The 13,966-nt window shown below is 35.7% G+C and overlaps 3 protein-coding genes across 11 annotated transcripts in view; 1 reads left to right on the top strand and 2 right to left on the bottom strand.

The window, feature by feature from the left end:
- The first annotated feature begins 269 nt into the window (after window positions 1–269).
- The window catches only part of LOC18109637 (protein SUPPRESSOR OF K(+) TRANSPORT GROWTH DEFECT 1), a 26,749-nt gene continuing 13,052 nt past the window's right edge, over window positions 270–13,966 (top strand). The window contains exons 1-9 of one of the 5 annotated variants that reach the window (XM_052455139.1): window positions 270–430; window positions 628–1,352; window positions 2,569–2,674; window positions 3,067–3,265; window positions 3,375–3,443; window positions 3,549–3,623; window positions 3,713–3,811; window positions 3,983–4,135; window positions 4,451–4,534. In XM_052455139.1, the coding sequence (XP_052311099.1) occupies window positions 875–1,352; window positions 2,569–2,674; window positions 3,067–3,265; window positions 3,375–3,443; window positions 3,549–3,623; window positions 3,713–3,811; window positions 3,983–4,135; window positions 4,451–4,534 (1,263 nt within the window). In that variant the 5' untranslated portion in view covers window positions 270–430; window positions 628–874. Of the gene's footprint in view, window positions 431–627; window positions 1,353–2,568; window positions 2,675–3,066; window positions 3,266–3,374; window positions 3,444–3,548; window positions 3,624–3,712; window positions 3,812–3,982; window positions 4,136–4,450; window positions 5,971–13,966 lie in introns of those variants that run through there. The other 4 variants (XM_052455135.1, XM_052455136.1, XM_052455138.1 and 1 more) reach the window with 4 other exon arrangements.
- LOC112326102 (organelle RRM domain-containing protein 1, chloroplastic-like) overlaps window positions 4,125–13,966 on the bottom strand; it is a 25,760-nt gene continuing 15,918 nt past the window's right edge. The window contains exons 5-10 of one of the 4 annotated variants that reach the window (XR_008059858.1): window positions 6,242–6,307; window positions 5,944–6,024; window positions 5,664–5,732; window positions 5,472–5,578; window positions 5,171–5,379; window positions 4,125–4,603 (exon numbers count right to left, since the gene is read on the bottom strand). Coding sequence is in view for 3 of the 4 variants with exons in the window: in XM_052455142.1 (XP_052311102.1) it covers window positions 5,293–5,379; window positions 5,472–5,578; window positions 5,664–5,732 (263 nt within the window). In the remaining variant the exon portion in view is untranslated. Of the gene's footprint in view, window positions 4,604–5,014; window positions 5,380–5,471; window positions 5,579–5,663; window positions 5,733–5,943; window positions 6,025–6,241; window positions 6,308–13,966 lie in introns of those variants that run through there. The other 3 variants (XM_052455142.1, XM_052455144.1, XM_052455143.1) reach the window with 3 other exon arrangements.
- On the bottom strand, window positions 7,957–13,586 carry LOC18109018 (lignin-forming anionic peroxidase). 2 transcript variants are annotated; one of them, XM_024593400.2, is made up of 3 exons: window positions 13,239–13,573; window positions 8,703–8,894; window positions 7,957–8,605 (listed from the first exon to the last, which is right to left on the bottom strand). In XM_024593400.2, the coding sequence occupies exons 1-3, from the start codon at window positions 13,449–13,451 to the stop codon at window positions 8,054–8,056; spliced, it is 957 nt and encodes a 318-aa protein (XP_024449168.1). In that variant the 5' UTR covers window positions 13,452–13,573; the 3' UTR covers window positions 7,957–8,053. The 2 variants fall into 2 exon arrangements, with proteins under 2 accessions (XP_024449168.1, XP_052311105.1); XM_052455145.1 differs by lacking the exons at window positions 7,957–8,605; window positions 8,703–8,894 and adding exons at window positions 12,156–12,844; window positions 12,946–13,137 and having other exon boundaries at window positions 13,239–13,586.

Below are 13,966 nucleotides of genomic sequence, written 5' to 3'. Positions count from 1 at the left end.
GGAAGTGTGAAGGATGGGAGTGTGTGTGTATAGGTGTAGAGAACAGATTTTTTTCCTGCTCGTATCAAAGTGAAATGTTTTGAAGGAAGGGCAACAGATGCATTGGAGGAGTATTTTGAGCCAAGAGTCTCTCAGTTTTTAGCGGTCAAAATATGTCTAGAAAAGCTTAGGGGTTAAAAAAACTTCTTTCACTTTAAGGATCAAATTGTAAGAAAACATTTCATTTTGCTTACGCCAACTTTTCTAGATTTGAAAGCGACAGGGCACTTTCATTTTAAGTGGTTGTTTACTTATCTGACTAGAATTCTAACATCAAACGACATATCACATTAAAGTGAACACAGATACTGAACAGAGACAAGACAAAAGCCAAGTGGTTGCTTCTCTTGTTACAACAATCATCTCTCTTGAACAAAACCTCTAGTCCCAGGTCTGTTAATGGGTATTTCGTTTCTTGTCTACTCCTCTCATTGATACTTGATTGCAAAGTTTGAGTCTTTTTAATGCAAACTGTATTGGGTTGGTGAAAACTTTGAAGAAAAGAATCATGTATCTCAAAACTACTGTTAAGGTTGAAACTTTAAGTGTTGGATTTGAGTTTTGATTGGTATAGTGTTTTTTTTCCAGGTTTGATTGTGTTCAAGTGTTGGGATCTTAGGTTATGATGAATTAGAGGAGTGTTTTATGTTTTGCCGGTATATAAAGATGTTATCTTCACCTTTCATGGGATCAAGTACTGGGGGTTTGTGCTCTGCTGGATTATAGGAGCTATTGAGTTTGAAGTCTTGTTTTAAGCATCATTGTTTTAGGGGAGTGATTGTTTTTAAGTGTTGAGGATTATATTATATTTGGTGTTTTTAGTTTTCAGGACAAAATGTATTGCAATTTTATGGAGCATGGTATAGAGTACGCGAAACAGGCAGTCAAGGAGGATGATGCTGGAAACTATAGGAAAGCTTTCCAGCTTTATATGAATGCATTGGAGTATTTTCAAGCACAACTGAAGTATGAGAAGAATCCACAGGTTGAGAAAACAATTAGGCAAAAATGTATGGGGTATCTAAGAAGGGCGGAGGAGATCCGATCTGTTCTTGATAATGGTAGGAGTATGCCAGCGTCAAATGGTGATGCATCGGTTGCTGCACGGCCCAAGACTAGTCCAAAACCAAAGGATGGAGGTAGGAAGGGCAAGGAGGATCCAGAGCTAGCGAAGCTTAAGGGCGGGCTTGATTCTGTTATCATCAGGGAGAAGCCAAATGTGAAGTGGAGTGATGTGGCAGGTCTTGAGAATGCCAAACTGGCATTGCAGGAAGCTGTTATATTGCCTGTTAAGTTCCCACAGTTTTTCACTGGTTAGTTTCTTGGACGTAAAGCTCGCAATTGTGTGTTTTGCATCCGATGTGATAACATTTTTTTCGGGTTAAGATTCTGATGATGTCTTAATATTTCTGTAATAGGTTATTTAGTTTATGTCCAGTAGTTAATTAAAATATTCAGGTAAATAGTTTTCTTTAGCTCGGAAACACAAAATTAAAGATAAGCTCTAAATACCTGCAAAAATAGTCTCCAATTAGAGAATTTAAATACCCTTTAATAATAAAGTGGTTATTTTATAAAAAAGACAAGAAATAACTTAAAAGAGTTTTAAATTTCAAGAACAAGTAATGTTTGTTCTTGTATTTTAAGATGATTAATACTTTGAAATATATGTAAGCTCTTAAAAAATAAAAATATTCTGAACCTTTACCTAGATGGTTCAGGGGTATTTATACTTTTAAATCTTGTCGTTTTTAGAGAAGAGAATAATTAAACAAATCCTTTATTTTCGGTGGCATTAATAAGAAACAAATATCCCTTACATATCATTAATAAGATGGTAAGTATGGTAAGTCTTTTAAGAGATCTTTTGTGCATCTATAAGTGTAGGGAGATCATTACCTCTTATGTGAATAATTCATATAATTGTTTAAAAATATGATTTTTTAGTCTTGGATACTCCAAACATGAGATATAACCTAACCTAGATTAAAGGGCATGACGAGTCATCTAACCCGTTACACTTTTAGCTTAGATGTTCATTTAGGACTTAGCATATTGCCTTGGATTCAGCTGACGGTCGAATCCAAGTATATTGAGTATGACATCTCGCTAAACTCATATTACCTTGGGTTCAGGTAGTAGCCGAACTCAAGTATCTTGGGTTCATGTTATCTTGGGTTCAACTATCAGCTGAACCCAAGCATATTGGGTCTAGCATCTCGTCAGGCCCATGATACGTTGGGTTCAGTTGATGGCTGAACCTAAAAATATTTGGGTCTAGCATCTTATCAGACTCATGTTACCTTAGGTTTAGCTAATGACTGATTCCAAGTATGTTGGGTCTGGCTTCTTGCCAGATCCATATTTCCTTGGGTTCAGCTAATCGTTAAACCCAAGTATTTTGACTTTGGTATATGGTCACTTGTTATAAACTTTCTCCAATCTGGAAAAGATATATTAAAAATAATTACAGATTCATTGTTAGATGATATTTGATCTCTGGATGTTGATTGTCCGTTACTCATCCAGGGAAGAGAAAACCATGGAGGGCATTTTTGTTATATGGTCCACCTGGTACAGGGAAGTCATACTTGGCAAAGGCTGTTGCAACAGAAGCTGACTCAACTTTCTTCAGGTAATATATAAACCAAGATATTACAACTGGCCATATTACTAGCAGATGAAAGTTTCTTAAAGTGTTACTCACACATTGCATCAAGTGAGTGTTTGAACATTGAATGCGTAAACAATGTCAAAGTTTCTCCTTCCTCTATTTTTTGATGATCAGGATATATAATTATGTAGTCTTTGCAAGTAACTGTCAATAAACATTATCCAAGAAATTTGTAAAATGCTTGTGCATCAGGCTGGTTCTTTAGCAAATGCAAAATTCTTACTATTATCCCTTTTTGTTTGATTTCCCTGGTAAAACATAAATAAATCCTTATATCCCGGGCATAATTCTTGCCTTCCACCCACTTTTGCCGATCAAAATTGTTGACAAGTCCCAGATGATGCTTTTTGCAGTGTTTCTTCCTCAGACCTGGTTTCCAAATGGATGGGTGAAAGTGAGAAGCTAGTTTCAAATCTTTTCCAAATGGCTCGTGATAAAGCACCTTCCATCATTTTCATTGACGAAATAGATTCACTTTGTGGCCAACGGGGTGAATGTAACGAGAGTGAAGCATCTCGTCGCATCAAAACAGAACTTCTTGTACAGATGCAGGTATTTCTGTTTGCTGTATGTGGATTAGAACGTTGTCCTAAGCTTCATTCCACGTTAACTGATAAGAGCTCTGTCATAAACTTAAACTGAGGTTCTTGTCCCATTTTAGGGTATAGGGAATGATGATCAGAAGGTTCTTGTTCTTGCAGCCACAAATACTCCCTATGCACTGGATCAGGTTATATAAACATCCGATTTTAAATTGCATTGATTATGGACAGAAATATTTATCTTTTCATCAGAATTACTTGTTAGGAAATGTTAATGCAAAATAATCATACAGGCTATCCGGCGGCGTTTTGACAAGAGAATATACATTCCTCTCCCAGATTTGAAGGCAAGGCAACACATGTTTAAGGTAGTGCTTATCAGAATCATTGTAGCCTGTTTTTTGTCATGTTGTGGGTTGTTCTTGAAATTAACAACCTCTTGTATGTCTATGCGCAGGTGCATCTTGGAGATACTCCTCATGATTTAACTGAAAGAGATTTTGAAAAGTTGGCTCGAAAAACAGAAGGTTTTTCAGGTTCAGATATTTCTGTTTGTGTAAGTGTCAATTTTTACATCAGCCTCTGCCACATCCCATCTTGATTCTTGCGACTCACTTTGAGCAGAATGTTTGAAAAGCATTAGTTTTTATATATTCTTCTGTGTGGAAATCGAAAATAGTCAACAGTTTCCTCTTTTTAAACTTGATCGTGACATCATCATTGATAGGTTAAGGATGTGCTCTTTGAACCTGTTCGTAAAACCCGGGATGCGGAATATTTCATTAAATCCTCTGATGGCATGTGGGTTCCTTGTGAACTACAACGAGTAGCTGTCAAGACTACACTACAAGAACTTGATGCACAAGGACTTGCTTCAAAGGTATGGTGGACTGAATAAAACACTATTGCAGAGGGTTCAACTTGGAAAATATTCCCAAAAATTAGCACTACCACTGCTTCTGTGGTTGCGCCTAGGAGAAACACTGTTTGAATTCTACAAGAGGAGAGACATGTTATCATGATTCATAATTTAACATGCATGATTCATGATTATAACCCCAAGCCCCCCCCCCCCCCCCCCCTAGAATGGCTGGCTTCGTGGGAGATTCATTTTAATTTGTGACTTCTAGCTGCATGCATCCTCTTTTTGGTGACAAACAATGACAAGATGCATTTGAGATCAATGACTTTGCAGGTCCTTCCACCACCCATCACAAGAGCAGATTTCAACAAAGTGCTTGCACGGCAGAAGCCAACAGTGAGTAAAGCTGATCTTGAGGTGCATGAGAGATTCACAAAGGAGTTTGGAGAAGAGGGCTGATGACTTTGATGGAGTGGAAGCACAGCTCTGATTAATCCATAAATACAGGTTATGCATAGTTTAGTTGAATTATTATCCATCTCTGGTGGCTCATGTTTAGAGACAAATGTTCCTTTTTGCTCTCCTCGATCAGTTAGGCAATATTTTGAAAAGAAAAGAGGCTACAAGGTGAACCAGACTGAATGACTGATCAATGCATGTAATGTTCAATGGTAAATGTATATATACAATATAAGCATTGCTATCCTCGTCCCCCGATTTTGTCTTTTTGTTTTATTTTGGAAATCAATATATACATACACAATCTTCAAAAACAAAACACCCCAGTTAGTTGGTAAAAAGATGAGGATGAAATTTGCCTATGAAATACTGCTAAAGGAGATAAAAACATGACTTTTGATCATGGGTTTTGCATATCCCAGTAAAACTATGGAAAGGTGCTAGTGTGACAACTACTCGATGCATATCTTATTACTTTATATAATGGGACAGCAGAAATTCTTCGGCTTTGAACCATAAAATTTTTTTGGAAACATATGCAGCAAAAACCATTGTTAGATAAGAATATTGATCGATCTTTAATAACAAATTTACCTTGGCAAGATGAGGAAATGACTGCAGTTTTCCTATGAACCAAGAATTCAGTGCACAAATTTCACGTGGCTGGCAATTATAATGATCCACCACCAGAAGGGCTGACGCCTCCTACCTCTCTCTCAGGCTGTTGGTCTTGGTTGACCCCTGCTGTATCCTGGTGGGTTGCTTTTGGCAACATCAACAACAATCATCCAACCATTGATGATCTGCAATTAGGGTTGACAGAATGAAGGTCAGCCTGACTGCTTGGACGGTTAAAATACAAATGAAGAGAAACAAGGACTTGTATGACACCTACCTTGCCATTCATCTCCTTGAGGGCTGCACTTGCAGCCTCCTCTGTCGTGTACTCTACAAATGCATATCCCTTGGACCTCTTAGAAATCTTGTCCATTATTATTTTAACTGTAAGGAATATAATGCCATTATTTCAACTGTCAGGACACAACAGCAACATAGATGTCAACAAATTACAGAAGGCATGACATACCTTCGACAAGCTCACCAAAGCCCTCAAATGCTGCGCGCAAGGTTTTCTCAGAAGTATAAAATGACAGACCTGCTCGGAACACAGATTGCCAAGCACGTGAATCAATCACAAAGCTAACTAATCAGACAAATGTGTATCATGCAAAATTCATAGGAGGCCAATATTGAGATTTTGCTTGCAAAAGAAACTTGTGCTAACTTGCAGTCAAGTATTTTAGAAGCAAAAGAAAAGAGCTGGAGATCATAAGGTCATTAGAATTTGATTTGAAGATGCAACATACCAGTAATAAAAAGTTTCTTTGTTTTTACAGGAGTTGTCTGACTTGCTTCCGAAGAATCTGCTGAATTGATTATGTGATCGCCTGGACAATTACGTGTTAACATTACAGAAGAACCATTTGCCATGGAATAAATTTGCAATCACATTAAACTCAAAATATTGACAATGGGCTTTTCTGAAAACTCAATTAACGGTATCGTAACTCAACATCCAGCAGCAAATCCAGATGCTAATTTCATAAAACTGACAATTGCATATATACCACTAGCAATCTTAGTGCTAAAAAGAAAGTAACAAACCTCCATAATCCTTGTTTTCTGACTCAACATTCTTATCTGGCTGAACAGATAAAACACCAGGGACACCTAAAAACATAGAAGGGTATGTCATTAAACAGAACACGAAATGCCAAACAAATTTCAATTCAAAGGGAACAAAATTGATGGCTTACATAACTGTATCACGTTAGAACGTGTTTGATAATGTAGTTTTGGATGTGTTTTTCGACGGATAAAGCATCTATTCCATCATTTTCAATAAATAAATAAATAAATAAGTGATGCAGGAATATTTCCATTATTTTTAAGTGGTAATTAAGATCTTCATGTTACGCAAATTTTCTTTAGGACATTGAATTTGCTTCATGCAACTCTGCATTATTAAAGAGTGGGGAAAAAAATGGAAAGCCAAGAACCAAGATATCATTGGATGAAAGTAAGAAAAGAGAGCAACAATAAGATCCGACGAAGTACTTACATGGTGTGGTAGCAGCTCACGCTGCTACTTATAATTCCCTCACCTTGTACACGGGAAAGTTTAATCGGAGAGGTGGAGTGTTGTTTACTTTTTTTCTGAAAGTAAAGATAGAAAAATATAGAAATTTGATAGTTCCAACACTTATTAAGTTTATTCAGGTTATAAATTTCTAGATAGTCTATCTGTTCATGTGTTCATATAGCTACTGCTTAATAGTAATCTAAACACTAAGAGTTTTTTAGCTGAGAGGGAGATTATAAATTATAAGGATGCTTTTTGTATTTTGTTGTGAGGAGATTGAGAATATTAATCATTTGTTTCATTACTGTACTATTATGTAAATTTTTAGAGTAAATTCATGACTTGATGTGGGTGATTAAGTTGTTTTTCTAGAGATTATAATCAGAATATTTAGAAATTGTTCAAGTCGGTCATAGACAACTTTCAATGTTGGGCTATTACTCTTCTCTGCAAAGGTTTTTATTAGTTTATCTGGTTAGTTCGCAATTAGCTTTTTCAAGTTTAAAACTCTTTACTGGGATGTGATTTTTTATCTTACCTTTCATCATTTGGCTTTTTAATTAAAATCCCTAATTAAAAGTGTTAGTTACACAGTATGTGATATGGTTAGAAATCCTGGATATATGGTGAATTAGACTAATTAATTTGGTCTTTTGTTTGTTTGCTCCTTCTTTTAAATGCCCTCTTGTAAACTCTTTTTTTATTCAGTCTTCATCTTTTTAATGATGCTGTTTTAAATATTAATTCTACTCTATTACTATTAAAAAAAAATTATGTTGCTCGGTGCTAATTATATAGTTAGCCTCAAAGCTGACTAACTTCCCTTCTCTTTTAACATATGGCAAGTGGTTGCTTAGTAAATCCCCAGGTGATCTAATTCATTCATTTAATCAATTATTAATTAGATCTTTTCTTTTTCCTTTTCTTTTTGGTACAAAAGGATAAAGGCAAAAACAGCTATCTCCTTATTTTAATTTGGAGCAAGTGCCAGCATCACCACCAAGATTATTCTTTTTTTAATATTAAAATAAAAACAACGACCTTTTTGTTCAGATGAGCTCTTTTCCTATTGATGCAAATTTCCCTCCTCGTTGAGACTTTCATATCCGCATATGTACCGAATACATCTTCAACAGGAAAATGAGGCGTTGGTACTGAATACACATTTCGTCTCGCAAATTACGAATGAACGAAACATAGATGAGATAACCAATGAAGGAATTTTATTCTAATAATTGAATAAATAAAAGAACGAGCAATTTGAGAAAACAAATCAATAAAACAAATATGCGTCTGCAAATTTTATCAGAGCAAAATTTGAATAAAAAGAAAAACTAGTTGACAGCACTGCAAATCCTCCTTATCTGCCCGGAAGATCCAGTGAGAAGACCTATATCTCCCATTTTGATCATGGCAGATCCAAAATCAGATCTGAATCTTGCGGGGTTCCTGCTGTATTCAGAGACAATGCTGTCCGTGGAGCCTCCATTGAAAAGCACTTGATCTGATTGAAGGAGACCCTTGTTTTGCATCAGATTCTTGAAGTAATTGTTGTCGAAAGAATTGGGAGTGACCAAATCGAGCGGGGCTAAGGTTGCGTCGCTGCCAACACGTGGACAGCGCCTCCTGCGGGTGCTAGCGAATCCGGCATCGATATTGCTGTGATTGTATATCCTTTCACGGAAAGTGAAGCATTGAGCTTGTCCGAGAGTATGTGAACCTGACAAGGCAACCATGTCCCTTGCAGTAAGGCCTTTCTTTTGGAAGCGAGAAATAAGACTCTCCAGGCTTTCAAAGAAGGCAGGTAACTCTGCGTTGGCTAAAGTTCGACTTGCTGTAGTTGAATCTCTTCTTCCAAGCTTCACCGCGTAGGATGGGCCACCCACCTGTGACATTTTTTGCATAAGAATCATAAACAACAAGTCCTGGTTTTGCAGCTTGCAATACCAACAGAAATAAAGAGATGGATTTAGATATACTCACATAAGCAGACGCATCTCTCGCTGCAACAGCAATGATATCTGCACAGGATACTACTCCAGGACAGATCTTCTCAACTTCAGTTTTTGCTTTGTCTATTACATTATAACCTCTAGCAGAGTTAAGATTGCCGAGGGCAGTCTTTTCACTCTGGATAGAGGAAGTCTCGTCCAGTAAGATCGAGGCATCACAACCCTGCGAAACCAAGGAATAACGGTTTCAAATATCATAATCAAATTATATAGGTTTTCAACTAAGCATTAATTCCTATATAGATCTGGTCATAGTCCATAACATCCGTTGCTTACAATAACAATGTCTTTGATTTTTTTATTATATAAAAAAAATGTCTTTGTTTTTTTACAAATACGTAGAAGGAACCGGTAAGCATATTAACCAGCTGTCATATCTAAGCCAAATCAGGCTCTCTCTTTTTTTTCCAACCTAAACCGGTTTAGGTTTTAAATTAGCTGTAGCTCGGGCTGAACTTTTAAATTAACTATATCTTGAGTTGACCTGCCGGGCGTTTCAAGTATTAAAACATTACTAAAAACAAGTAATTAATCAAGTATGGAGGCCTTATTTTACAGGGAATTATTTTAAATCATAGCTAAATTGCATTATTTTTCAACTAATCATTAATATTTAATTATTACATCTGGTCATATATATAACATCCGTTGCATACTATAACAGCAGTGTCTTTGATTTTTTTCCTGACAGTACCGAGGAAGGAACCGGTAAGCATACTAACTAACCAGCTGTGATATCAGGCCAAATTACTCTATAATTCATCGATTTCAAGTGGCAAGTTTTCCTTTATTGGCTGCATGGTGGTAATACTCATTGACATTTCCTTTTCTGCTTGTTGGCACCGCGTAGCTTACCAAATCCTCAATTTCCAGGCTGATGAGAGAAAGATGCAGGCCACCTTTTGTTTCGTTTACTTTAGTATATAAGGATGTTTATATATATATATATATATATATATATATAGACCATTGCAGTATCTTTTCTAGACAGGGATGGCAATTTCACTCAGTATGCATGATCGCTATACTAAACCTATTTAAATCTAGAAATATTTGAAGTTTAGGTACTTAACCAGTCCTTAATTCTATGGAAAAAAACAAAAACAAAACAAGAACATAACGATCACGAGATCGAGCTAAATTAAGCTCTGTAGAGTATAATTCCCAATAAATATGGAGGATTAATCTTTTATTAATTTGTTTTAGAAAAATATAATATTCCTATTTGTTTTGAAAACAATAATATCATTTAAGAAAATTCTATAATTAACTGGTTTGGAAATTAATAGCTAAAAGGAGAGAGATGATTTTAGCTTATTCCCAATGACACATTGGGATTATGCAGTCTCAAATGTCCATGTAGCATATAGCCCTATGTTTATTCTGCGACTAGCATAACGAATGTGACAAATTCTTTTTTGAGTGGCCCTTTGCTCATCAGGACTTATTTGAAGATTTTTCTCAAATTATAACAATTTTTTTTTTAACAATTGTTTTTTTTTAAAAAAAAACAATCATTCCATTATTTAATTTAAATCATATTTTAATATTTTATTAATTTATTTTTTGAGTAAACTGTCGCACGTGGGAGCGCGGCGTAGGGGAGTCGTAGGAGTCACCACCTAGTTGTTTGATTCAGGATTGCTAGGAAACCTAGGTGTACTAGTCTTGTAAAAAATTCAAAGGATAAGAGACTGATTGTGGTTAGAGAAAGTATTAGCACTCATAGCGTGTGTACTCTACATAAGGTAAGTTGCATTATGTGGTGTGAATTTAGTTTAAAGATTTTGATGAGTTTATAACCGGTGATTTGTCTATTGACTTAGGATGAAGATTTATTCATGTGACTAAATCTTGCTTTTCGAATTTATTATGGGCCCGTGTGTCTAAATGAATTCTTACGGAGATGATCCATGTACGAGTCCTGACATGGTTCGCCCATCCTGGAAAGCGAAAGGGTTTTTCACAAATCATGCATTGTGGTGAGAAATATTTATAATTAAAATTAGTGAATATTCATAATAATTATGAGAATTTTCTGGTCAACTCCTGATATTTACAAAACAGCCTACTTGTAAGTCTAACATTTATACTAGAATATTAACCATTAATTCTCATGAATTAAAATTTTATGAGTTATTGAAATATTGATCAAATTCTCAAGGATTCAGTAAATTAGTTATTAAATCCAAAACGCATGCTAAAAAAATAAAACATACCATGTATTTTATTTTTTAAACGAGATATGATTTTGTTTTTGAGAGACTTGGTTGTATACAACACACAAAAAGATATTTATTAATTTTTATTTTTTTGTATTTTTTTAAGGCCATGTTTAGTTAAAAAAAAAACAATTTCCCTTGAAATAAAAACTATCCAAAACAAGCTTCAAGGGTATTTGTCAAACACACCCTAAAAACAAAGAAAAGCTTAACAAAAAAAAAAAAAAAGCAAACCAAACAGGGTTTAAAGATTGACCCAGTTTTGACCCGACTGGGTTGACCCGAAAACAAACCAAAACAAGGATACAAAACCGAAACGGATTCAACATAACAAAAAAATAAAACTTCAAAATTTCTCAAGAAAAACATATCAAATACAGAAAGATTGAAGAACACCAACAACATTGAAATGTAAACCCAACAACATTAACTTCAAATCAAACTACATCTCAAGAAATAAAAGATAATGTTTTAATCGCAATCAAGTAGAGGTCAAGAATCAAGTGTTATTTTTCTATGATTATTACTTAAACATTACAATTTTTATCAAGAATGAGTTTCAATTCAAAATTAAAATTCTAAGATTAAAACACATAAAAAAATGTTATTGATGCTTAAAAGTCCTAGATTATTTACTAAAAATAATATACAAACTTATAGAAACCAGATTTGAATCAAAATAAACCCTAAATCTAGAACACATGACAATGTTCTTTGGATGAACATGAACCCAAAATTTGCCCAAAAAACCCAAAAACATTGTTCAATCTCGGAATGGTCATTTAAGATCTCTAAAACATGTTTTTTTCATTCCAGCGAAAAGCATAATTGAAACAAAATAGACCAATAAAAAAGAGTCAAATTTTTAAAATTTTGTATATTTTGACACTTTTTAACCGGTTTTTAATAATTTTTTAGGAGTTCTGGTATTTTTTTATTAACTGATTAATATATATATATTTGTTTATCTTCTATTATTATTTGATTTTTTATATTCTCTTTAATTTTATTTTTTTTGAATTTTTTTTGTTTACGCGGCCCCAAAATGGGTAATAATTACATAACCAATTCTATCATATAGGCAAAATTAGTCCCGATGAGTGAGTCCATGGCAAGAAGCGCTCAAGCCCAGGAACAAGGAGCACAAGGTGTGGTTTTTTTTTTTTCCTTATCAGTGAACAAAACACGAATAGGACAACCCATGAACGAATTTTCTTGATTATTAATTTATACTTGAGGGACTAAATGAATGAAACAATTTGAGAAAACAAATAACACATCGTTATGTCTGCACACTTGATCGAGAAAATCTTCAAGGAAAAAAAGAAAGGAAAAACTAGTTGTTGACAGCACTGCAAATCCTTCTTATCTGCCCAGCAGATCCAGTGAGAAGACCTATATCTCCCATTTTGATCATGGCAGATCCAAAATCAGATCTGAATCTTGCAGGGTTCCTGCTGTATTCAGAGACAATGCTGTCCGTGGAGCCTCCATTGAAAAGCACTTGATCTGATTGAAGGAGACCCTTGTTTTGCATCAAATTCTTGAAGTAATTGTTGTCGAAAGAATTGGGAGTGACCAAATCGAGCGGGGCTAAGGTTGAGTTGCTGCCAACACGTGGACAGCGCCTCCTGCGGGTGCTAGCGAATCCGGCATCGATATTGCTGTGATTGTATATCCTTTCACGGAAAGTGAAGCACTGAGCTTGTCCGAGAGTATGCGAACCTGACAAGGCAACCATGTCCCTTGCAGTAAGGCCTTTCTTTTGGAAGCGAGAAATAAGACTCTCCAGGCTTTCAAAGAAAGCAGGCAACTCTGCGTTGGCTAAAGTTCGACTTGCTGTAGTTGAATCTCTTCTTCCAAGCTTCACCGCGTAAGATGGGCCACCCACCTGTGACATTTTTTCCATAAGAATCATAAATAACAAGTCCTGGTTTTGCAGCTTGCAATACCAACAGCAATAATTAAAGAGATGGATTTAGATATACTCACATAAGCAGACGCATCTCTCGCTGCAACAGCAATGATATCTGCACAGGATACTACTCCGGGACAGATCTTCTCAACTTCAGTTTTTGCTTTGTCTATTACATTATAACCTCTAGCAGAGTTAAGATTGCCGAGGGCAGTCTTTTCACTCTGGATAGAGAGAGTCTCGTCCAGTAAGATTGAGGCATCACAACCCTGCAAAACCAAGGAATAACTCGTAATTAAGTACACTGGCTCCAAGATAATACATAATCAGAGAGGAGCAATGTGGCTGCCAAAAGCAGTTGCAAAAGTACCTGGACAAAGCAATCGTGAAAGTGTAAGCGGATGAGAGACGCAGCCATTCTCCTGTCGCTCGCAATTGCACTTCTGATAGCCGTTCGGATCGCGCTAATCGCATTAGGACAGGAGCTGTCGTAAAATGCAGGGGAGAGTTGTGCCTGGCATGCTATGTTCAGCAAGAACAGCATGAACATGAAAGAAGCTGCTGCTCCTGCTTTTGCTGTCATTTTATATGTTTTCAGTTGGAAACACTAAAGTTTTTAGCGCGCTAAATGTATAGCTAAGTCTGCAAGTGCTGTTACCAAAGCTGTTGGATAAGTGAGAGAATTGAGATAGAAGATGGAGAAGAATGCATGGGAGCTCATCTATTTATAGAGGCTGATCAAGCACATTAATCAGATTTGTCTAGGTAAGAACTATAAGGCCACAACGCGTAGAAACTTTTCTAATTTGATGCCTGCATGCCATTCATTAACTTTTTTCTTACACTTCTTGTCCTGACCCATTAATTAATTATTTTGTCTGCATCAAACCCTATGAAATAGTAATCTAATGAGGCTGCTTTGGTATTTTTTTAGAGCAATTAGTTGCTCACAGCTGCGGTCTTTCACTAAATTATAACTTTAGATAGTAAAGAAATATGGATAGCCAGAAGCAGGAATTTGTGCTTCGTCGCAATTGTCCGTTTGTCCATCAAAACAAGCATCATTATTTTATTATTTATGCCGCGTTGAAAAGTCAG

The sequence above is a fragment of the Populus trichocarpa genome, chromosome 8 (assembly GCF_000002775.5).
Source record: "Populus trichocarpa isolate Nisqually-1 chromosome 8, P.trichocarpa_v4.1, whole genome shotgun sequence".
Lineage (NCBI taxonomy): Eukaryota > Viridiplantae > Streptophyta > Magnoliopsida > Malpighiales > Salicaceae > Populus > Populus trichocarpa.
The sequence above is the reverse complement of the archived record's forward strand: the minus strand, read 5'-3'. Positions and strand labels throughout refer to the sequence as shown.